Source organism: Melozone crissalis, unplaced genomic scaffold, assembly GCF_028551555.1.
Source record: "Melozone crissalis strain CALT ecotype California unplaced genomic scaffold, PUWL_Pcris_2 ptg000041l_1, whole genome shotgun sequence".
Classification (NCBI taxonomy): Eukaryota; Metazoa; Chordata; class Aves; order Passeriformes; family Passerellidae; genus Melozone; species Melozone crissalis.
Genome location: NW_026535819.1, coordinates 4080166 through 4106086, shown reverse-complemented (window position 1 = coordinate 4106086; position 25921 = coordinate 4080166). Strand labels below are relative to the sequence as shown.

Genomic DNA, 25921 nt, shown 5'->3' with positions numbered 1-25921 from the left:
GGGGGAGCGGGTCCAGGCTGCTGACAGCTCACAGATTGAGTTTCTGACAGCCCTTAAAAAATCTAAACGGCCCCCCACCTTTTTTTCCTTCTTCCATTGCCCAAGGCGCTCTGTACTGCCACCGTTCATCCGATCTCCCCTTCCATCTGCTGAAATTAAGGAATTAATGAGCGCTATACACTTTACAGCAGGCCCCAGGAATGTTTACTGGTGATTAAATTATAATGCAGCCCGAGCTGTATAATTCATGAACCAATTAAAGGAAGTGTTAGTTGATTTGATGGGATGAGGACGTACAAAAAGCATTTAACTAATAGGGAACCGTGGGCTGCCGGGCGCTTTGGCTTTCTCGGATTACGCGGCTAATTGCTCTGCTTTATAGGGCTGTCACAGATAGCCATACATATTTCATTGTTCTCAAATACTTCAATTGTTTGCTTTCGTGTTGCTGCTGTAATATGTAGAAGCCCAGCCAAACTTCAGTGTAGTTAAAGCGCTACTCTGCAAAAAGCAGGTTGCTCTGGGAAGAGGGAGGGACCGGAGGGGCACGAGGAGAAGGCTGGCTGAAAGGGAGTAACTTAAAGCCTCAGAGTTAAATGTCACTCAGCAATTACATGATTAAAAGGTGCAACATATGATAGTCTTTTGTTTTACAACTTTTTGGACACTAATATTCTATGCTGACTTCACTGTGGAGAAAATATTGGTGCGCTGAGCTGCTTTTTGTTTTTCTAATACCGAGGAGCGAACGAGGAAGGTGGAGAGGAAAAGTACATTAAAAAAACCCAGCAAGGAAGAGCTAGATTGCTGTGGTTATCAAGAATAACACATCATGTTTAAACTTAGCTGGTTTGATATTCTAAAACTCACCAGAGATGAAGGGGGTTGATTTCCCATCCGGGAGAACGCTCGGTGTCTAATTCCGAGAGCTGCTCATCCCAACAACTCCAGTTTGCTGCACAAGGAATGGGGGAATTTGCCATTCCTGCTGTTTCACAAAGCACTCCCCCACAGCTGACAGGCCACAGGGTTTGATGAAACAGATTCTCTGGATTTGAAGGGGCCTATCAGTCAAGTTACTCCTCAGTCAAAACAGGCACGTTCCTCCAGCAGTGAAATCCCCAGCCTATATCCAGAGGTATTGCTGAAGAAATTAGGCACCATCAGACAAACATCTCACACAGGCACTACCTTGTGCTTAGACCCTGGTCTCTACTAATTAGAGTAAGGTAAAGTAAAGTAAACAACAAGCTGGGTGAATACTGAATTTCCTTCACTCAGTGATGAAGACTGCAGACCTCCATGTGCCCCTGGCAAGGTGTTTTGTCACCCACTTGAGGGACTCTGTGCTAAATCCTGACCTGTTTAATTTGGAGCCTTCCATTCCAAAGTGTTGTACAAAAACCAGCTCAGCAACTTCCAAGATAAGTTATTATGTAAAGTTTATAACCTGCTTCATCCCTTTCCCTGCACCTGTTCCCTCCAGGATTTGGGTGTGGAAAGCAATCCCTATGGAGAGCTCTCCACCAGAAATCAGGATGTCTCTGCAAGCAGGTCTTCAGCAAGAGATCTACCCACATTCAGTGAATAGTTACTTTTTTCTAAAAAGCAGAGCAAACCTAAGTGGCCCAAGGAAGAAGGAGCTGCACATCCCATTTCCCAGGGCAGCACTCAGGGCAGTCTAGGTGGGAAAAAAATTGGGGTGCTAAGAAAAAAGATTTCTCATCTAGCTTGACACTGATGTTGAAAAGCATGCAAATTAAAACAAAAAATTTAAAAAATTCCCTTTATTCAGGACTACCATATATCAATTGTTTGTCCCCAGTTTCTGGGTTAAGTGATGCAAAACTTTGGCTTATTGTAACAGGTAGGCTCCAAAATAAGGGATAATGACACCAGTCACACAGCAGGAAAACTTGCCAGCAACCCACTGGGAGGCTGAGGAAAATGGAAATTGGATGGCCTGCTCTGGAGGTTAAATTGTCTGGGAGATAAAGTTGATCCCAAACTCACCTAAGTGGGCAGTGAAATCTGACCTTCCAGATAATGATGGGGACAGTTCTACACACTAGATGTGATCCTGGGAGGCTTTGAAGTACCCATTGCAGGATTAAATAAATCTGCAATTTGGTAAAATCCATTCAATTACGTTTCTGACATTCAGCACCTGGGACAGCAACAGAGAGTGTTGGTTTTAACAAAAGAAGTGTTTGTGCAGAAAACTGAGCTCAGACTCAGTCCCAGAACAGTGAGCAGCACTGTGGGCATCACATGGGAGAAAAGCAGAGGTGAGAGCAGGCTCAGGAATCACTCTGTGCCAATGATTGCTAACAGGAAACGTCAGAACTTGGCAATGTCAAGGAATCAGAGGCACTGCAGAAAGTATTTTCTTTGTGTCTTTTGAAGTGCCCTGGATACAATCAATCATACAGAAAAAAACTCCCATATTTCAGTTCAATGTGGAAAGGGCTATTTGCATTTCAATATGTTCAACTTATCCTGCCAATAAAAACATGGAATCATGAAGAAGAGATCAGGCCACTGGAGTGAAAAACAAGAGATGACATCCTGCAGACCTTTCAGATAAAACAACTTCTTGTTTGTAACATTTCTGTTGACGTCCCAATATTTCTGAATGATTGGGTTTTCAAATGAGATCAGTCAGCATGCAAATAAGGAAACAGGATCAAGACATCTCCCATATCTGATTGGATAGAGAAATTATCAAAAGACCCTTTTTTCATATCAAATTTCCATCACAAAAGGTCAAACTTTCAACTCCCATTACTTTTGCTAACTGCATTTCACTGTGCCTGCCAGCTCATTGCTGCTGCTGTTTTCAGAGGAAAAACAGAGGAGTAACAAATGATCCCATCTTCCCCCACATCTGTCAGACAGGATGGACAAACACTTTTTAATCTTGTTCAATTTTTCTCTGCAGCCCTAAAAAATCCTTGCAGCCAAAACATCCTTTCTAACCTGATTAGCTATTCCTAGGTTGCTTTTATTTTCCTTACAGGTTCTCTTCTTATTTTCTAGCCCACAGACTGACAGAGCACCAGCTGTGTTGCCAGAATGTTTTGTCCTACAATTTGGCCATTTAAAACACTTTTTGATGTGTGCTTTCCTAAAATATATGTCCCTGTGTTGTCTGGCTGGACTGGTGCCTAAATACACAAGTAATGGATGTTCCAGAAATGGCCCAAGACTCAAACACTCAGCTCACACAAACTCAGAGGAGCAGCTCTGAGGTGCCATCCACTGCTTTTCAGGTTTAAAGCTGAATTCTGAACAGCAGGGATAGCAAGTGGGGCAAGCACAAGAAAAATGAATTCATTAGTAAATTGGCAGGACTCGATGTATTTGTTGCTACTGGTCCCATAAAAATTCTCCCTCACCATGATTATCATTGCAACATATATAACCCATCAGATCAGCACCTAGAGGCTTCTGCGACTCTGATTTTCTCTGTTGTTCTTATTACTCAACAACTAAATGCTTCACAAAGCCATTTCCTACAGAAATATTTATGTTCTCAAATGTTTATTGGCCCCTCTATCATGATCAAGCTTTTATGAGCACTCCATACAGAAGTCTGAATTAAATACATAATTCCTGCTCTATCAGATCTGTGTTTGTCTATTCCACACAGCCAGGCACTGTGGTGAACCACAGAACACCTTGCAGAAAATCTAATTTATATGGTAAAAATATTTCTATGCACACTGACTGTGTGGGCTGGTGATTACAGGAAGCTAATGGGGACGAGGAGGATGGAGGGCTTAAATTCCATTAAAGGCTTTTATTCATTGTGCTGGCTGTCCTGAACAACCTCTCCCAGTGATTTCCACACAACCACAGGCTCTGAACCATCACAGGCTGGAAGGAGATGGAGGAAATGTCACATAAATGCTTCTGACTTGCTCCACATCACACAGGTGACCACAAGAGCTCAGATTATTGATGTAGATTATTTCTCCATGGAATAATCAACCCTAAATCCCCTGGAATCTGCTCTTCCTGCCAGCTCTGAGCCAGGACCACTGAACAGCTCAGATCAGGAGCTGTTCTCCCTGATCTCTTCCCTCAACTCGGATTTTTCATTTTTCTTCTCCTCCTGTTGACCAGCAGTGCCTGTGGTGATTTGTCAATGTCTCTATGCAACTAAACCAACATCAGGTCAATGTTCTCAGCTCCTTGGTGCCCAACAAATGCCAGATGCAGAATACAGGGAAAGTTTTTGCATATAAATCCTTGGAAATGGCTGGAGCTGTGCCAGGGGAGGTTTAGGTGGGAATTAGGAAAAGGTTCTGCCCCCAGAGGGTGGCCCAGGAATGGGTCCAGGAGAATTTGGACAGCGGGACATGGTGGAATTGTTGGGGTGTCTGTGCAGGGTCAGGAGTTGGACTCCCTGATCCTTGTGTGTCCCTTCAATCTCAGGATATTTTATGATTCTATGAAAATAACAATTAATACAATTCATCTGTAACTTTCTGCTCTTCACAAGTCTATTACTATTGACACACCAATCACCAGGCCATTTAAATGGATCAAAAGTCATTATCTGAAAGGTTAAAATCTTTAATGTTCTCTTTTTTCCTGAGCTGTGCCTGGTCAAAGGTATTTTGAGGATGAACTGAGGATTTCAGTCACTAGGTCAGGTCCAGAGCTCATGGGATTTAATAATGGGCTCTTCAGAGTAGATGATGAAAATATAAGAGATCTGCTGACTGGAAACTGTATTTGACATTCAGATCCATTCATGACTGAGGTGTGGGAGTCTAATAACGAATAACTGCATAGGAAGTTATTCACTCTTGCATTGATTGCACAGGCAACTTTTAAACAGAGAGATTTCTCCCCTCAAAGATACTCCAGTTCAAACAAGACTCTGTCTGAGCCTGTTGTGAATTACAATGTGTTTGGAATTAATCAGACAGAATCTGATGTTTAACAAAAAAGAAAAAGATGGATTTTTCTTCTTAGAACTGTTTTAAATGAAGACTCCTGTTCCTTAAAAGGCCCACCCACTATGCATGACTGTTTGTACTCTGAAATAAACTGAAGGAAAGGGCACTCATCTCCTCTTGCAGCTTGCACAAACCAGGAAAATGTGAAAAGCTGAATGTTTATATTATTTCCCCACTAACATACACAGAATCCTGCCTAACACCATAATGAAAACATCTTTTACAAAATCAAATCCTCTGGTTCTTCCAAGGGCAAAGCTTCCAGGTTACCCAACAATTAAGAACTTTCCAAATGCACAGTTCAGACAACCACACAAACTCAGCAGCATACAGACTCTGTGCACCTTGCGAGAAGGAGGAATATTCACAAATATCAGCCCTTTGCAGAATGTTTTTTAAGGGTAGGGAGGAAAGCAGAACAGCTTTTTGTGTTGGCTTCCAGGAAAGAGCTTTCACTGCCATTACCATAAATCAGCCCAGAACATCCACAGTGATAGAGCACTTTTCATTAAAAAAAATACTGCAGCTTCCTTCAGAAGCACTGCCACTTGCCATTTCTTTGAGGTAATCAGATAGCTGTTAATTAATAAACCTGTCAGGTGAATTGTCCTGCTCTGGTCATCATTATCCATTCTGTAACAGAATCCTGCTCTCATCACTGCCATCCACCCCATAGCTTCCAGCTCAATTAACTTAATGCTATGCAAATGAGAGGCTCTCCTCATCATTAGCTTATAGCCCACAAATGTTAATAACATAATTGGGCCTTCAACAGGGTAATTAGACACGATTTCTTCCATTAGTCTTACAAGGCTAATTATTGTTGATAGGAGAGAGGGGATGAGTCCCAGTGCTGCATGCAAAGAGGGGCATCTGGTTAAAGCAAATATAGACAAACCACCAACAAGGTAAAACAACAGTTGAGATCCAGAGCAGGGTCAGGTAGGGATGGGGTGGAGGAAGACACCACCAGGAGAAACTCAGGAACCACAGGAGGGAAGAAATTCTACAAGGCAAGAACTAACCCCAAATATCCAGCCTGGTGCTGGAGCTCTCCTGCCCTTAGCAGTGAAACAAGGTGATGCTTAATAAATCCAAGGAAGCTCCTCTCAAGATTTGGCAGACAGGGCAGTTGGGAAGCTGTGCTGATCAAAATCCCCAACTTTGAGATGTAAATGTGCAGCCACAGAGAAGACCTTAAGAACTGAATTCATTCCTCCACTTCTCAGGTCATTATGTCCAATTATTGCTCCTGCCACCACTGGGTTGGCTGTGTTGCATCACAGGATTTTTCTGAGCTACACTCACTTGCTGTAAGAACCAGAGGAAATGGTCTCAAGTTGAGCCAAAGGAAGTTCAGATAGTAGGAAAAAAATTCTTCATGGAAAAGGTGGTCAGGCATTGGAACAGCTGCCCAGGAAAGTGCTCAAAGTGCTCAAAAATGTGTAGATGTGGCACTTGGGGACGTGGTTTAGTGATAAATATCACAACGGTGCTGGGTGGAAGGTTGGATTTGATGATTTTAAAGATCTTTTCCAACCTTCAGGATTCTGTGATTCTAATTACAAAACTGGAGTTCACTGAATAATAATAATCACAAAGTAAAATGCATGCCAGCAATTTATCCACAGAAAGTTAATAAAAATCTAGGTTCAGTGTAATGGACTGGCAGTAATATTTCTAACAAAAAAAAAAAAAAAAGGCAGCAAGTTTCCAAATGTAAATGATATTTTGGGTGGTGGAATGAAAGCTCAGGATTTGTTCCTGTGCCAAGTAAACCTGTGCATAAATGGAGGTTAGAAATGTGGAACTGGAGACTGAATTCTGTAAGAAAACCTTCAAAAGGAGAAAGAAAACTTTACAGAAATATGGCAGGTTCTCCACACCCACCACCACTTAGCTTTGACATTCAGTGTCTTGCTGAAAAGTATTCAAAAAGAAAATTCAAACTGAAGAGTGCACAGGACTCAAAAGGTTGAAAAATCACATTATTCCTTCATTTTGTATCTGTTTAACTTTGGGGCACGTTCATGGCCAATATGAATCCTTTGATTTCACTGCAAGTATGTGAGGAGGAACCCTTCCTACAGACTTGTCCTGAAAATCAGCTTAAATTATGTTCACAGAAGTAGCAGCTTTTACTGGAAGGTTAAATGAAACCATTACTCTTTTAACCTTCTGTACCTTGACCTTTGGTCGGTGTCTCAACAGAACAGGAATGTTCACTCAGTGAATATCAGTGGGATATTAATCAGCATTATGTCAAGAGAAATGACAGAGCACAATTTTTTAAGAATTATTTTTATCAAAGCATGGCAGTGCCCCACTGAGCTAAGAGATACAGAACCTTAGGAAAGGGTAATGTTTAAATCCTCTGTGGAATAGACAAAAATCTTCCACAAAGTGTATTTCAAAGGACAGCATTCTGTAATATGGAATTTTGCAAACATAATGGGTTGAGGGACAGAAAATGTGATCCTTGCAAACCACTTACACCCGAGCCAAAGGAGGCCAATTTAAGTGATAGTGATTAACAAATTTATGTAGCTGCAGATGATCCAAGCCCACAGAACTGGATCCAGTGCCTGTGTCAGACATCAGGGATCATTCCCACATCTTTCCTGCAGAATAAACCATGGCAGGATTCAGTTCCCCTCTCTTAAATTGCCCTGCACTCACTAAATTTACTCACTAGAAAATTCTGAGCAAATATCCTGTTCCAAGGCAAACAGCAGTAAATCCACTGATGTTTTAATGAAGATTACACTTTTTAATCCTCGTGGTAATGACAAACCAGTCTCCATTCAATATGCAATATTCCTTGTCAGTTTTAATCACCAAAACTGTATTATATTTGCTACAGACTGATGCACTTGTCTTCCTTCAGCCTGGAGAATCCAAGCAAAAGCAGCAAAATTCCCGATCTGCTCAGGGTTTTCTGCATGGGTCAATTCTGGCATATGAGCTCTGAGCAAAGCCTTACTCTGGGATTAGTCCCAGATCCAATGAGATCACTAAATCAGAGCACAGCTGGCACAAAAATCCTGTCCATGTTTTTACAGAAATTATGTATTTTACAGAAATTCTGAAATTCTGTCCAATTTTTCAGAAATTCTGAATTCCAGGAGTTCATAAACTCAGTTTTAACCTGTACAAGATGTAAGGGTGGTTTTACTACATTAACTCAGAAGAATATTCAGCCAAATTCAGCCACCACACTACTGAAGGAATCACGATGGGAGATGCTGAACAAGACTGGCCAATCCTCCTTTCCCCTCGTGCTTCCTCAGCCACTAAATGTCTTTATTTACTGCTCTCACACATGCAAAACTCTCCTCAGTTTTATCTACACACATCCTCTAACCAATGCAAAGAAAATGCCCTGGTTAATTGAATTAAAATGCTGCCATACCTTTATATTTAAGGTTTTCCTCACACATTTTTCAAAAGTTTTTCTGGTTCTAGGCAGTTCTCAAAACCAGTATCCTCATTACAAAACCACTTCAAAATTGGAAGTGTTTGGATTTCATTGGCTTTTTCACTCCATTCCTTAAAGTTGTGTTTTGGGTGAATGCCCTGAACAACCTTTGCTGATTTGTAGAGATTGGTGTCACAAAGTTGTCATTGGACTGAGACATGACTGGCTTCTTTGTCTTGTCTAAAATTTGCTACCAGTGCCAAAACCCCTTCAAAATTAGCCCAGACTCTGCTGCTTTTACAGAATTTTCCCTCTCCAGTTTGGTGCTGAGTTCAGAAATGCAGCCTTGATGTTGATGGCAACTTCCAAGAGAAACAGTTCCAACGTGAGGGCAACCAGGATAGAAAGTCTTCAGGTTTCCCAATGTTTCCTCATTTGTGAGAGATATTTACTGCAGGAAAATCTCCCTCCTTTCAGCAGTGAAAGGAATGAAAGGGTTGTGCATGTGCTATTGGGTCCTTAAAAATAACAGTAAAAATAAAAAATACTGACTTAGAAGCAGAAGCTTTTCTTCTTTCTCTTCCTGGAGACTTTGGAAGCTTGCTGAGATCAGAGCACTCCTTAATTGCTGCATCCAGGATTTCACCACACAAACCCCAGCCATCAAAAGGAGCTTGTATGAGATGAGGTAACTTCTAAAAATAATCCCTGCCTCCCACAACTGAAGCCAAATATACCTCCCATTCTTGTTGGAGCAAAATCAGCTTGTGACAGCAAATGCAGCATCCTACAGAAAGCCCACAGAAAGGTTTTAAAACTGCATTTGATGTTTTGTTATTGCTGGCTCAAGATGCATATTAATGCTTCTCCCCAGGAGAGAAAGGCTCTTGTGGGACCAATATAGGTCAGGCAGGATGTGCAGCAGAAGTGACATAATCTTTTTATTGTAATCATCCAATTTTCTGTCTATTGGATTATTTAAGAGCAAGAGCTTCTATTCAGAGGAGGGTAAGGAGGGAAGAGAGAGCACAGGCTGAGGAGGAGGAGAATGGAGAGGAAGGATTGGCTAAATCTGAACAAGGAGCTGCTTCCATTGGGTTTGTGTGGACAAAAAAAATGTCCACAAAAAAAGAATGAGGGTGAGTTTTTGCACTGGGTGTAACCCCTGGGAGTGCTGAGCAGGGGACACAGAAGGGAATGGGAGAATCCTGAATATATTGTGCCCATCTCTCATGCCCCCCTGGTGCTTCCTGCACTGGAGAAAAAGGTAAATGACTTAATTACAATCTTGTTATAATATATAAGATTGTAATTAAGTCATTTACCTAACCCTAACCCTAGCAGGATAAATGTCCAAACATCAAGAGAGAAGACAATCACTGAGTTAGTCCTGTAGCTTAGAAAAGGCTACAGCAGTAGAAATTGAATTAAACTGATCCCACTCCTGAGTGAAGCAGAGTCTCAGGTGAGAGGAAGATTTGCTGATTCTGCCCATTAAACTTTGGGATTTTGGGTGGGTGAGGTGCTGTGATTCCCCCTTGGCCAGGGGGCTGTGGTCCCTCAGGGCAGTGTCTCTGCTGATTCTCAGGATTCCTCACCTAAACCACACTTCCCAAGAGTTTCTGTTCCATAAACACATCCCAGAGCTCTGCAGGAGCTGCCCCTGGTTTCTACAAAAACCTGTTTGGTTTGGGGATGGAGGAGAAGAGCCCAGCTGAGATGGGAGCCCTGAAATGCAAAGGGAAAAGGAACCCAAACCAATTAGTGAGAGTGAAGAGTCACTGAAGCAGCAGCCACAGAATGGCTGGAAGAGTGAGCTGAGGAAAAAAAAAAAAAAAAAAAAGAATTATTGAAACAGAGAATTGTGCTGCCCATTATCTTCACTATTTTACCAATTAATCCAAATCCTACATACTTCACTTAAGCTTTTCCTCCAGTTTCTCTCTCTAGTGCAGGCAAATTTTATTATACTGATTTAGTCCCTTGATTAGCACATCATTTTTCTCTTGCTGTTTTGTTTTGGTTTGGTTTGGTTTTTTGCCTTAAAATGAGGAGAAAATAAGATATAATATTTCTTCTTTGCTACTCATCAAATTTTTGTATGCCATCAACTAAAGCCACACCTATTATAAATACACAATATCCATCATTTAAATTAGGTCAAAGTTTTTAAAATGCTCTGTAAGATTTTTCACGTCAGAATAATTCAATCACTATCATGTTTCCTTGATGCAACTATTTTGGGATTTAACTTGTTCCTTGATAGGGGTTTAATTAACTCATTTACATGTAATTTCCAAGTAGCTGTTACAAAAGGCAGCAAAGAAATGAAAAGGCAAGAAAGGAACCTGAAGGCAGGAGATCTTTAACAAAAAATATTTCTGATATAAAAATGAATCTGAGGAATACATATTCAGTGATAAGTATTCCAGTCCATGTCTGGTAAACTCTCAGATAATGGCAGCATGGTGGGGTCACTGGGGTTCTATTAGCTCAATTAATGAGGAGTAAGGTAAGGCTAACACCCAGCTCTTCAAACGGCTCAAAAATAGAGCTGATAGTAATGGAGTTATTAACCTTCACCAGCCATTGAATTTTACTGCTGATTCCAACTCCATTTCCTAGTTCAGGCCTCCATTAATAGGCTGTTTATTATCCCTAATCCACATTGGGATCAGCTGCAGAAATATGAAAGCCTCATGTAAAGACCAAGTAGCTCAAAAAAATCTCTTTTCTTTCCCCCATTCTGATTTCTCCCTTTTCAACACATTCAAAGATTCTTCCTTAGAAATTAGGACTTCATTATCCTAAACTGTTTGAATACATGCTCTCAGCAGCGTGGCGCAAAAGAAGCTCTAAATATATTATGTAAAAAGATGACATAATTGGGAACACAGCCACATCATTTTGAAGACCAAATAAAACCCTGCTGGAAAGCTTGCACTGGAGAAGCTGTTGCTGTTTATTTTCTCTGCTGGGAAAGAAACAACTTGAATTTTGGAAAAATGGGTTTTGGAAATATATTATGGATGTATTGTTAGGCCAATCCTTTGGCTCAGCCCTCCCCTACTCAGCTTTGTCTGTTCAGTTATATTATTTGTAATAATTAATCAACACTGAAAAGCAAAATAACTGACCCTGGATTCAGATGAGAAGGACAAAACCAAGAAAATAATGGAGGAGGAAAGTGGCAATCCCAGGAGAGGCAGCAGCAGAGCCTTTGGCAGTGATGGGAGAGCTCCAACACAAACCTGCCTCCAACTTCAACACAGAAATCTGGAGGTAAAGGCTCTCTGTAGATCTCTCTGAGTTTGAACCCACTCAACTGAGATTTTTCACACTTTGTACATTTTTGGTGTATTTTCACAATGTTTAGTTATCACAGTCTGCACACAGAAGATGTTCTTCCAAAATCTATCCCAGTAACACCTGATAGAGTATCAGCAATTATGAGTGATGGGGTTAAGATCAAAATAAAAATGTTTATTATATCCACCTCCATGACACAGTGCTGCCCTCAAACGCAGTTCTGGGTGTTCCACCTCAGCAAAAAAAAAAAAAAACTGGAATGCCCAGTGAGGAGAGAGAACAGGATGATCAAAAGAGTGAAATGATTTCTAGGAAAAAAAAGGATAAACAGAACAAGGTTCTTTGTCTGGGAAAGAGGTGACTGAAGGGCAAATACAAGAAGCTTAGAAAATCAGAAATATTGGAAGACATGACCACGGAATGTCTGTAACAGCTTCTCAAGAGAAGAAATGCACCAGGAAAAAAATGATGAAGTATTTTGATATGACACCCAGTGAAATGAGAAACTGCTTTCCACGTGATTTGGTGGCCCAAAGGTTTAAAAAGAGATTAAAACTCAAGGAAAAGGGGTGATTAGAAGTTTTCTAGAGGATCCTCTGGCTCAGGGAATCCTTAAATTTCTGATTGCCTCAAGCTGGCCCAGCAGAGGAAGGATCAGGAACCAGCTGGAGGTGAGAACCAGAGGCTGACAAAATGACCCTGCTGCTGCTGAATCCTATTTTAACTCAAAGTTTGAGACAGAGCAAAAAGGATAAAAAACCACCTTGGTGGATATTACACTGAGCTTTCAGCAGAACCACCCATGGCTATACTATACATTTATTTTTGTTGCTTAAGCACTAATTAAAACAGCTAAACCACTCATTTGGGTGAGAAGTGAAGCCAGCGCTTTGTGTCAGAGCCTCAGCAGCCACCTTGTGGATTCCCTCTCAGGTGGGCACGAAGAGGTTAATGGCAATAAATGGTTAATCCTTCGGTCCCAGGTGAGAGGCCATTAACAGATCCAGCTCCTCATTTGCCCCGCAGGCTGCCCGGGTTCAATGCCAGCAGGATCCTGTCCACTTAGGCGGGAGCTGCTCCACAGGGGGAGCCCAGGGCAGCTCCCTCCTGTCTTTGGGAGACAGAGTCTGCAGCTTTTCCTGTGCCACTCCACCAGCAAACCCAGCAAACCCCTTTCTTTAAATTAGATTTTTTTTTCTGCTGCAAATTCTAATTTAAACAAACCTCCTGCTTTTTCAGTGAAAACTGAATTATTTTCCTTTTTTGTTCCAGAGCAGTTCTTTGGATGTGGCAGCTGATGCTGCATCAGGGTTGGTTTTTTTTATTATTACATTTTAACAAACTTTATAGCCCATTTTGTTTGTTTTCAAATAACTTTATTTTCCTTCTTTTCTACCATCAATTACTAGGTTTGTTTTTCTTTCTGTAAGATGGAGGAGTCAGGAGACTGATCCTGCTCAATGCTGTATAATTTAGTATTATGTGTGGTGGCTTTATGAGGTGGGAGTCAGATAAAACATAGTATTTGAACACTAACCATTTATTAGCTCTAAGGAATAGATTTGTGACTTGACAAGCAGACAATAACTCTGTGTTCTGATCAGCCAAAGAGGTCTACTCTGAGTTCAAAAAGCAGAGTAACATTCTCTTTCACAAATAATTTTGTTTACTGATGTGACTAGATTTTAATAATAAACTTGATATATATGTAAATTTATTTTAATCTAATTTCATCAACTGAGCCCTCCTAAAAATGAGACTTTGTAGATTGTTCTGTGTCTGATTTATAGATTTCTGCATCCTATTCCCAGATTGATTTCAAGGCTATAATTCTATCAGGTTTTTCTCCTGATGTCAGAAACACCACCTCTGCAGATAGTGTTTTATAACCAGCATCACAACTGAAACTGAATTACTGCCCTGCTATCCTGTGCTGCAATGTGTCCTTTTGTTTATAATCACCCTCCCTGCCTCACATCCCCACCACTTCAGCTTCATGGAAAACATCAGCTCTGAGATCAATCAGGGAGCTCCGTGCCTGTTTCTGTCCCTCGCTTCACGCCCTGTGTGAAACAGGGACCAAACTCCAAACTCAGATGTGAACGTGCAGAGCTCTTTAAAGTGAAGGGAGGCTGAGCAAACGGATCAGGGCTGAATTTCCACCCATCCAATCCCATAATGAGCTGCTCTCCCTGCCTTGATGAGGTCCCAGCCCTGTGAAGGAGCACCAGGAGCACACTCAGAATTCACACTGATCTCAGGGACTCTGAGTGCTCAGGGATTCTGCACCTTCCTTCTAAATGCTCAAGAAGAATAATCTCTGGGAAATTACGTTTCACTGAGTCCAACACAAGTTTGGAGGTTCTGTCTCCATTTTTTTCCCCATGCAATTGATTCCCATTTAAGGTGCACAAAGTCTTACTTTGAAATTATGTTTCACTGAATCCAACACAAGTTTGGAGGTTCTGTCTCCATTTTTTTTCCATGCAATTGATTCCTGTTTAAGGTGCACAAAGTCTTACTTTGGACAAATAAAGTTACTGCTGTTTTCACACATTTTCCTTATCAAACCTTGATGGATGCAGAGCTCCCTCACTCTGCACTCCCCTCTATTCTCTCTTTACTCACTCCCAACCTTTTCCATCCTTCTCCTCCCCCTGTACAGGAGGGAATCCAGGAAAATCACACAGGAAAAGTAACTTTGCCAAATTAAACACTGATGTGGGAAATGCACCTCTCCTACCACTACATTTCAGATAAGAACATCTTCCTTGGTACAGAAAAATCACAAATTTCCAATGTTTGCCTTTGGAATGGCCACTGTGCCAGGCAGTGGGATAGACAGAATGGAATGGAATGGAAAAGCCTCTCAGCTCTGATGAGTGCACCAGCACTTTAAATCCTCACCACCTTTGGACCAGCTGTGGAAAGTAACTCTATTTTATTTGCTTGGCACTCGTAACAGTTCTCGTTGGATGCTGATGTCTCTCATATTACATTTCTGAACAATTCATTATAGCTCAAATAAAATGTAATTCTCATGTTGTTTTTAATTATTTCACAAAACCCAAAAGTCTCATAATGAGCTCCTTGCAATACCAATATATTTCCATGGTATTATGTCAATGCTGAAGAAAGAAGATATAGATTCCCCCCCCCGTCGCTGCAAATAAAATACATCTTCTCTTATAATCCAAACTTTAATCCATTTCTTATGGTTTGGCTTTAGAGGCAACTCAAACAAATAACCAGAACAACAAACCTCTTCTCTCTCCCACAGTTTGGCCATCTGGAGCATTTGTCAGGCCAGGCTTTATTTCCTCCTCTCCCGGAGCAGGACCCCTTTTCCTTGCTAAGAAAACCAAAACTGAGATGCAGCAGCACAAACCACATCCACAAAGATCTGCATCTTTCCACAAGCAACCCTTGGATGGGTGGGTTTCTGCCTCACCTGTTGGGGTTGATCTGTGCTTTCTGCAGCTGCTCCCCCTGCTCCACGTCCCTGGGGAAGCCTGAGAGCACCCAGCCACGGCTCAGGCAGTCCAGGGAGCTCAGGCGCTCTGTCAGCAGCTTCAGGACCAGGTTGTTTGGCACTGCAGAGGAGGAAAAAGGTGACATTTATTCTGTGTGCTGAGCCTGCAATGAAGGACGATGCTCATAAGCCCTTCTGGAGCCAAACCAAACAGTTAATCCCATTCAGGACTGACTGGCATTGGGAATTGTTGGATTCTGCATGTTTGTTGTCATGGAAGCCCCAAACTCACAAGGGTGAGGACCAAAGCATTGGTAAAACCTGGTGCCCACATAATTTTGTAATGTCCTTTTTCCTCTCAGCCACACTGGGCAGGTGGCACAGTGATGTGTGTGACACAATCTTATCAAAATGCAAAAACAATGACCTGAGCTGTGGAAAAGAAATCCTGAGGCAGGAAAGGAATTTCTGAGCATTCTGGATGGAGCTCTGCAGGTGATATTGGTTCTGCCACAACAGTCTGTGTGTGCTACTGCTCCAATTTACCCAAAGGCTTGAAGATCTTACAGCTGAAAATAATTTTCATAATTAATTTCAACAACCTTAACTACTACATGAACCCCTAATTTTAGAGCTAAAAGCTCTTTTTCCTCTACTATTATTTTTCTTTAGGGCAAGAGAGAACACCAGCAAGATTCTTACTGGGATTGCAACTACTGTGGAGCTTTTAAAATTCTATTTAGTGGGGCACAGTGGTAAGGAAGTATCCTGCACTAGAGTCTTTATAAAGTAAAATACTTCTATTAAGATACTTAAAATTTGGGGGTTTTTTCCTTTGTTTTTTTTTTTTTGGGGAGGAGTGGGTGTGTGAAGAATTAAATTATTAAGTTCAATGAGAGTGACTTTAGATTTTCCAGTGATTGCTGCCATGTCTTGGGCTCAGTGTCCAATCACCCCAAAGAAAGGACAGCAAAATCACCTGAAGCTGCTCCCTAAAGCAGCAGCCAAACCAATTCCCAAGCACAGGAGAGCCCCTTCCCTTTATCTGTCTGATACAGCAATGCCTCCACTGAAAACAAGAGAGAAATCACTACATAAATCCCCTTCGTGGCAGGTTGATGTTTTGATGCTCACCCTGCCATCACATCTGCATACAAAAATACAACAACAAGTGCTTGTAGGAGAGTGTATGTGTCAGATTTCCAGCACTGCACTTCTCTTCAGGACAAGCTGACAGCAATCTGCCTGGATTTTAGCAGAGTGAATTATTAGCAGTGCACAGTTCCACCCTGGGAACAAGCAGGTTTTAAACTGCAATGATAGAATCCATTTGCTCCTGGAATTTAACACTGTTGCCTCTACCATGAAATTCGTGGCTTCTCCTTTAAATAATCAAATTACTGAGTTTACAGAACTGCACTCAGGATTCAATGTACCAGCAAAAAGAGAGGAAAACCACAGGGAATTAATTAGGAAACAGATTAGTGTATTAATTGAGGATATCCACTTCACATTATAAAAGAACAAGTTAAAGAGAGTAATATTCTCCATCTGCTAAAAGGAAGGGGGAAAAAAAAGGAATGGAATAAACCCACACACTTGACAAAGAGCAAAATGACAATGCGAAAACTGGGTATTCTGTTAAAAATGGGATTCATAAAATTAACTGCAACAATAGCACAGCAGCAGGGAGGAATTTTATCAGATGGAAGCTTCTTCTCTATCCAAGACTGAGCTGCAGGCAGGCATGGCAGGGAGAGCAGGAGAATTTCAGTGCTTTTTCCAGGGCAGTTGTCTCCCCACCCTCCAGCTTACAAGAATTAACACAAACCCAACACATCCTAGCAGGAATAAAGAAAAACAAACCCAAATTTTCTCTTTCCCAAAAATGCATTCCATACAAAGAGCAGTGGAATTTTCCCATAGTCCAGAATTTCTGGCTGCAGCACTAAACTTTCTTCTTGTGTGTTATTTATGACAATTCCTGCCGGAATCATTGACATGGATTTGCAGAGATGCCAGCTGACACGATTTTATTTTTTCATTTCAGAATGCTGAAAGCAGTTTTGCAAGGAATTGGAATAAAACCCACAAACCCATGAGTGAAACTGCAGCGGGATTCTGGCAGGGTTGACATCCCTGAGCAGGGATCAGGGCTGGAAGGCCCAGGAAAGGCACAGAAAGATGGAAAGAAAGCTCCTGTGCTGCTGAGCTCCCTGCAGATCCCCCAGTTCCACATTGCTTCCACCCTCCGCGTGGGAAGGAGAAACGGCCTAGGAGGAAATTAAACAGAAATTGTGGTGGGAACCTGGGGCATCTCCTGGGTGTGAGCACTTCCCACAGACCTCCTGTGAACCCTGATGACCAAAATCCTCCTCTGTGGTCCCTACTTTGGAACAAAACTGAAGCAATCACACGAGAGGTGTAAAAACCTGAGATGCAGAGACAAGAAATTAATATTTTATCTGACGACAAGCCAGGTTTGGGGTGCTCTGAGGGATGCTGGGCACATCCCTCCCTTCAGCCAGGAGTGACTGCAAGACATCAGCAGCACCATGTGCACATATACATCACTGAATAATATAGATGCTTACATATTTTCTGCGCCTCCCTCTAAAGCTTGATGGTGAGAAATAAAACATAAACAAGTCAGACAGCAAGCTCTGCTCTCCTCTTGATTAGCAAACATACCTATCACTTCAACACAATGGGGGAACAGAGCTTGTTGGCTGCTTGGTGGCATTACAAAGTACATCAGCTGCCCTTGAACAGGAACAGTCACACTTAAAACAGCTGCATTAAAACTGTAAAACATCTTCCACAGACCAGAGGGAAGGAAAAAAAAAAATAAGAGAGAGAGAGAGAGAAAAAAAAAAATCAGTATTATTCTTATTTTGTAGTGCAGACAGAGTAGGTAATGAAGAATTCTGCAGCACAGAATTCCTTTTCACTCATGTGGAACTGTCTCTGGAATGCAAGGCAAATTAATAACCTGTAATTGGAGGGGCACACAGCCTGTGAGGAACTAGCCAGAGGTCTCCTGGTCTTAAGCACATAACCCAATGGGCATATAGCAAAGTGAAATATAGAGATTTCCTGACGAGACAGTCAATCTACATGTTTTAAGGAGATTATGAAGCACAAGAGCATTGAATAATCAATTCCTTTTCAACATAAGCTTGTGTGAGTTTCCAACTCTGAAAGTTGGGGGAATGAGACTCGAGAGAGATTTTACTTTATCATTAGAGAAGTCCAAAGGTAAGTTTCTTGTAAAAATTACAATGTGCTGCTGCAAGGAGATATCCAGACTAGGTAAGGTGGGAGCACATATCTATTAAAGAGAGAAATCGAGGCACAGGAGTAAAACTCACCCCTCAGAAGCAAAGCTGCAGAGATACTGAGCTGCAGTGACTCCTGAGAGCATCAGCACAGCTGAGGACCACAGCAAACCCCAGGCATAGGGAGCAGCAGAATGATGGAAATCAACTCTAAATGGAAATGTAATTTGTCTGTGCCTGCCCCAACCCACACCCTGTCTCCTTTATCTCCCAGCCTGTTTCACCACGTTAATGATCAATGCTACACCCCTGAATTGGCAGCTGTGGATCTGAGAAGTGATTTAATCATTTCAGGGGTTTGATCAGGCAGGGGACAAGGTTTAAAGTGCTGCTGCTCGTGCTGGAGCTGCTGCGTGGACACCCAGAGATTTTCCATCTCCAGGGCTGTAAATCAGCACCTTCCAGCAGAACATTTAAAAAATAAATTTACTGCTCAGAGCTTCAAAGGTTTTCACAGGTAAAAGGCAGATTTTTTTCAGGTGCTTCTCATGAGAGGTACATCCTCCTGAAGCTCACATTAGCTCTTCCCCAACCCGTGGATCTGCAGGACTAACAGGAACCAGGATCAGGCAATCAGTTACAAAATCAGGCAATCAGTTACAAAATCACACCACCTGCTCCAGACAAAAGTAATAGAACATTAAAGGCACAGCCTGAAAGGGGGAAAACACCACTTGAGAGATTACAGGGCACTATTCTCCAATAACTTCAATGCTGTCAGTGCTCCGAGCTATACAATTATCATATTTAAATTGATACCTCCTCCGTGTATTTCCCTTTAAAACAGACTTTTGAAGGGTATCAACTCACTTCTCCAAACCTATAAAATCTCGGTTCTAAGTACAGCATAAATGAATTTACAGATCCAAATTCTGTCAGCTTTGTGCTCTAAAAGGTCCTTTTGACAATACTGTCCATCTATGCTTTATTCTGCTTATAGAGATTATTTTTAGCAAGGTCTGAAGACTTTCACAGCTAATTCAGATGCCTGAGGCTCGATCCCAGTAGTTGACAGGTAACATCTTGTCCTGAGTACAAGCTACTACTGCCAAATGCTACTTTCCTGAATTGTCCACAAAACCCCAAATTTAGCAAAGCATGAAATTCCCTTATTTTATTGCTCTAGAAACTCTGGATGATTCACAATGAGTAATTGCCTTTTCCTACTCTGTTTCCTTGCCCACATAAAGGCGCTCAGAGATGGCATCGATTGAGACTGTATAAATTGGTTTTTAATGTGTTTGAGAGTGATTTTGCAGTGATTTACCATGGCGTGGGCTGATCGATAATTTCGGCTGATCCTCGGCGGGTGAGGCCGGGCAGGGCTGCGCGCAGCCGGCCCCGGTACCGTCACTAACGGCGAGCACCGGGCCGGGAGCGCTGCAGCGGCACCGGCAGGAGAACACCGGGTTAGACTGGCTGGGGTCGGAGAGGGGATCGGGGGGAAATGTCGGGAGGCTCCGAGCCCACCAACCCCAGGGTCCTCAGAGAACAGGGGGGCTCCGGCCCCACACCCAGCGGGGTCCCGGAGGGTCCCGGGGGTCTCAGCCCCGCAAGATCCCGGGATGGTCCCGGTGGTCCCGGGGGTCTCAGCCCTGCAGGATCCCGGTGGTCCCAGGATGATCCTGGGGAAGTCCCGGAGGTCTCAGCCCCACGGTCCCGCAGGATCCCGGGCGTCTCAGCCCCGCAGGATCCCGGTTGTCTCGGAATGATCCCGGGGCTCTCAGCCCCACAGTCCCGGGATGATCCCGGTGGTCCCAGGATGGTCCCGGTGCTCTTAGTCCCGCAGGATCCCGGTGGTGCCGGGGTCGTCCCGGTGCTCCCAAGGATGGTCCCGGGACGGTCCCAGCATGGTCCCGGTGGTCCCAGGATGGTCCCGGTGCTGTCCCGGGCCGGTCCCGCTCTTCCAGCCCCGCACGGCCCGAGATGTTCCCGGTGCTGTCCTGGGGCCGTCCCGGGCCGGTCCCGCTCTCAGCCCCGCACGGCCCGGGATGATCCCGGGATGTTCCCGGTGCTGTTCCGGGCCGGCCCCGCTCTCCCAGCCCCGCACGGCCCGGGATGTTCCCGGTGCTGTCCCGGGCCGGTCCCGCTCCCTCAGCCCCGCTGGGCCCGGCCCGTTGTCTGTTCTCTGTCGCCACCGCGCGGTCACGGCGGGCAGCGCAGCCGGTCCCGCCCCGCGGGCAGCAGCGGCCGCGGCGCCGCCAAAATGTCGGGAAAAAATCGGGAATTCGGGGGAAAAGCGCCCGCTCCGGACTCTGCCGAGACCTCCTGGAGCTCCGGCAGCACCGGGCTGGCACGGAATCACTGAAAGCATCTCCGGTTCTGTCGGTTCGAAGAAGGGACAGCAAACACTGGCACCGGCGCGGGTTCGCACCGCGGTGATCGATCCATCCCAGGGACCGTCCCTACACAAATCCCCTCTCACTCGCTCCTTTGACACTGCTGAGAAGGGCTTCGGCAAGAATCGGAGTCATTCTTTTAATACAGCAAAACAAATAATGTGGTAAAATATTTAATTTCCGCCTCTAACATATTTTTGCTTGTTAGCATATATTAGAACCAGTCTTTCCTTGATTTATTTTTGATTTTTTAGGTTTTTGGTCATTTAAAATAGGAATTAGCTGTGTTAAAGTGGAAATGATACTATTTTTAAAGCAGGTACAATCCCAAATTATGGATCAGATATAATCATAAATGGATATTTGTATTTCTTTTCCTTTTGTTTTTACAGAGAGACTACAGCTGGACAGAGAACAGCTACACTTCAAACCCACTGGACTCCTCATTTCCATTATCAACCAAGTTCCCATTTCCTCCTTATTTCTAAAAGCTCAGCTCTGCTGAGCAACACAGCGCAGAATTTGACCTACAAACCCTTCTTGACTGTAATAATATTTAAAAGAAGGAATAAATTGGTGAAAAGCAGGGTTTGGTGTGGTTTTTACACCAAACCCTGCTTCCCGTGGGATGAGAAGGGATGGGGTGCTCCCGAAGGGGCTCCTCATCCCTGCCAGCTCCTGCTCCAGAGCCCCAGGCTGGGATGGATCCTGCCCTGTGCTGTCCCACATTCTCCTGACACCTCCCAACCACATTAAAAGGACATTTAAAAATATTAAAGGATGCACAAAAGCTGTTTTGTGTTTCCCTTGTCAGGCTGTTTCATGCAGCAGCCTGGTTATGTTTGTATCACACCCTGTGAAACAGAGCCAAACCCAGAATTTTATGTTAAACCCCAAAATAGGGGGCATGCTGACAACATGCAATGTGCTTTTCCTTCTGGCTTTTGTATAAAGAATCCTATGAAATCTCCATCCCAAACTCAAAACCACCCAGAATTCAGGTTAGCAGCCCTTTGGTGAGGGGACAGTGCTGCAAGGAAAGGAAAGGAACCTCCACTTCCCTAAATTTTAAAAGATAACTGTCAGCAGTGAAGATCAATATAAATATAAAAGATTAATACTTCACATTTATATTGCACTTTGCTGTTTAAATGCCCCTGACAACCACGAGGCCCCAAATGGCCAAGGGCCACATCTTCACTCAAATCCATGAGGGTTTGTGGCACAAATATTGGAATATTGATCCTCCAGCAACAGCAGGAATGGTGAACACCACTGCAAAACCATTTTATATGGGCCATATCCATGAACTGACTGATTATCACAATTGCTCCAGAAAACAACTGCACTCCTCTCTTTAATCAAATCACATTTATTTTGCCCGATCTGGCTTCCAGGATTGGCTTTTTGGGGTGGATTTTTTTGGTTGCTTTGTTTTTACTCCTAGGTGGGGTGGCCTTTAAAAATATCTTCGTAGATCAAGGCTCACTCCAGTCCTGAGTATCTGCCAGACTGGATTGTGGAATAAAGAAAAATATATTCCAGATTTTCAAATAAAAGAAAAGGGAATTCTGATTTATCATCTTGCAGTGATTCAACACATGAAAAAGTAAAATTCAGGGAAGAAAATTACAACCTACTGCCTATATGTCTGCATTTAGAACTTTCTGTTCTACAACCTTGCATCTCATATAAAAATATGGCCACCTAAAAGAGAAAATAAAAAAAAAAAATTTATTATGTTCTCTTGACCACCAATTTTCTCCTAGTAGGAAAAAAGACTGCTACCTATTTTCCATAAAAAAACCTTTGTAGCAGTCCCAGAGGAAAAGTCAAAAGTTTGACTTGAAAAACGGAGCTACTTCAAAAGCATTGTCAAACAGAGGTGAAGGTTTCTTAAAAATGCATAAATTAAAGCGTGGTGTATTCATAAATATCTCTGTAACTTTACACAGTTTATTTGTGAGCAAGTTGCACATTTAGGGGAGCTACAGAATTGCTGTAAAACTAACTTAAATAAAGTAGGAAATCGATTTGTTTATTAGCTCCTGTTTGGACTCTGTGTGTGTATGTGTGTGTGTGTGAAAAATGAAAGAAAAATGGAGAGTTTTTTCAATAATAAAAAGGGAGTTGCACTGCAGGGCCCCTAAAGCTTGTGAAAAATTAAACTCGACGGATTCAAACTGTCCTATTTCCACTTCAAAAGAGAAGAGGCACTGAGCTCTTCCCAACTTATCTTCAAACGCCCAGCACCCTAGAAAGTTTCTTTAAAAAAAATAAAGTCTCCAGTTCCCCCAAGCACTGTACCCGTTACTGGAGCTGCTGTCTCTCCCTCTTCTAATTATACCCATGTGAGTCTATTAATCAACTTGTAAATTATTTAGAGAGCCATGCGCTGTCTTCAGCCAGTACAAACACACGGCATGCAAAGGCTTGCTGAAAACCAATGGAGCTCCCAAAGGGTCTGTGCAATGTTCAGACAGCTTGCAGCTCTCCAGTACAGCACTCTTATAAAAAAACAAGAAATAAAAACTGAGCTTACCCCCTCAGATATCAAGATTTACTCGTCCTTTCAACTCGGGAAGTCTCGGCGAGTTTTTAACAAAGAGGAGCTGCTCTATTGTCAAATCTGTGTTTCGGGCTCAGTGATGAGAATATTAATTTGATGTCAAAATAAAAATGAAATAAAACCAAAAAACAAACCCACCCTCAACAGAGCAAAGTGTTTTCAGTGAGACTGTGATCACAATCGCCAGGGGACCCCCAACTTTCAGAGGCTGCACCAAAAAGCACCCCTTTAAAACCACTGCAATTTAAAATCAGGGGAGATCTGTGTTTGTACAAGTAATGGTTTTTATTAGAAAACAGGAGAAATTAGGGAATTCCAGATTTTACCCCCTACGTGCAGACTGCCATTGGGGACAGCTTCAGATATTACAACTTAAAAAAAAAAAATACAGAAAAAGGGAGAGGAAAAAACCAACACAGATTGTGTGTGTTCAACTCTAACAGGCTGCAAACAGTGCAATGTTGTGTGTGTTCCATGGATCAGTTCTCTTACCTCCTGAATCTTCATTTTGGTGGGAAAAAAACCAATCACCCAAACTAATAGCAGTTCTCCCAGTTGAAAAGCAGAATTTTACTGGTTTGGGAGTGTTTTTTTCCTTCATTCTGCTTTCCTGTCATCTCAGTTTTCTTGGCTCTATTTATTCCAGCCTCACAAACAGATATATTAATTAGCAGTGATCACTCCATGCTATTTCATCACAAAAACTGGACAGAATGACATGCAGATTTCAACTGACTGATGGCCTTCCTTATCTTTGTGATGCCCCCAAAATGCTTCTGCTTGTCCTTTCATTAATACAATGCAAACACCAGGGGCATTTAGGTGGGGAAATCAAAAATAATTCCTGCTTTTTTTTTTTTTTTGTTCTCCCAGGGTATCAAATTCTGACAGACATCTTTAAGATGGTGATCAAAGATCATGCAGATGGAACTTTTAATTAATGTTTGTCCATGTTTTCAGTGAGACACGTCCAGCCCTCCTCAGAACTGGAGCAACCTGAGGACAGGAATTCTGTTTGAAGGTTTCTTTCAGGTCTCATCTGTCCAGGGGAGGGCCAAGTCTATGGAACTGCTTCCTCAGAACATTTCAGAAGGAATCAAACCAAATAAATCAATTTATGGCACTTGTCTTGCTGCCTGTGGGAGGGTTTGGCCACTGCACTCACCTCTTACTCCATTTCTTCCCAGGCTGCCCAAGCAAATGGTGAGTGCTGAATTTAGCATTATTGACCAAGAGTTAATCTAACTGGAGTTAGGGACCAGAAGATTTGGCTTATACTCCAATGTTGGTGATTTTCTGCCCAGGATATACTTAATAATATCTACTCAGTACCCATGAAACCACAACTTCCTAAAGGAACAGTCTCTGCATTTCAGACTGGTTGTCCAAAGCACAGCTCAGTGTTTATGACAGGCAGAAAGCTGTCAGGTTACTGAACTTATCCCCAGAAATGCATTTTTCAATATCTAGTGTGCACCTACTGTAGACTAGAGTGTCCTGGGAATTAAAAAATTAATGGGCTCAAAAATATCTATGCTGCCTTCATTAGGCAAAATAAATCACCAAACACAAAAATGAGGATTTTAAAGGTCTTCATGAGACAGCCAACATTAGAAAACACTGACAATGGGAATACTGGGTTGCCTTTTGGGGTGAATAACAGAATTGTCTGGGCAGTTCCTGAAATACATAGTGTAAACATGAAGCAGCAGTATAGGAAAATGTGGATGGATGCTAAAGCCATGAAGAATCTGGGTTAGCCAAGCAGAACTGGGGCAGAACGGGCACTGGGCAGCCTCCAAAACTCAATAATGAGTGGGCTCTGAGCAGGCAGGGCTTTGAGCCTCCTTACAGCCCCACACCACGCCCTGCTGGCACATTTTAAATGACTAATTGTATGCAATCAGTGCTGTCCACAAGAAGGGAAACACACTGGGATCGGTCCCCTGGGGCAGCGTTTTAAGAATATATGAGGCATGTCCTCAAGATTTTATGGCACTGCTTTCGTTTTGACACGTAATGATTTGAGAACAACATTTTCCCTGCTCTGCCTTTGGTTCCCCTGCTCTGTGGGATGTCACTTCCATGGTTCCCAACCCACAGGAACAGCTGAGCCTCTCAACAACCACAAATCCAATGGAAAGGTTGAAGTTCTAATTGCTTTTCCACTTCCAGCACTGTCTGCTATTGGCTACACTGAGTTTTTGCAAGTGATGTTTGCTGGAAACTATCAATAGTCAATCATAGCAGGAGAATTTTCCCCGTGTTTTAACCTGGGCTGCAGCAAGAGAGCAAAGATGCAAAGATTCTTTGCCCACCTTTCCTCTTCAGTACCCTGTGTTATTCCATTTTCTCCAAGCCTCTTGTGAGGGCAGTAATGAATTCTTGTTAGTGTTTACTAATGTAAATTCATTCTTTGTTATCCCTGGGAGAGGAGGATTAGCAAAATGACAGAACTTATTATTTCTGCTTTTGCTGGATGATATTTATCTTTATTCAGCCCTTA

At 42.7% G+C, this 25921-nt stretch overlaps 1 protein-coding gene across 5 annotated transcripts in view; it reads right to left on the bottom strand.

Moving 5' to 3' along the window:
• The window catches only part of AK8 (adenylate kinase 8), a 66778-nt gene that overhangs the window by 10988 nt on the left and 29869 nt on the right, over positions 1-25921 (bottom strand). For all 5 annotated transcript variants that reach the window (XM_054284255.1, XM_054284256.1, XM_054284258.1 and 2 more), the window contains one exon: positions 15149-15290. In XM_054284255.1, the coding sequence (XP_054140230.1) occupies positions 15149-15290 (142 nt within the window). The remainder of the gene's footprint in view (positions 1-15148; positions 15291-25921) is intronic.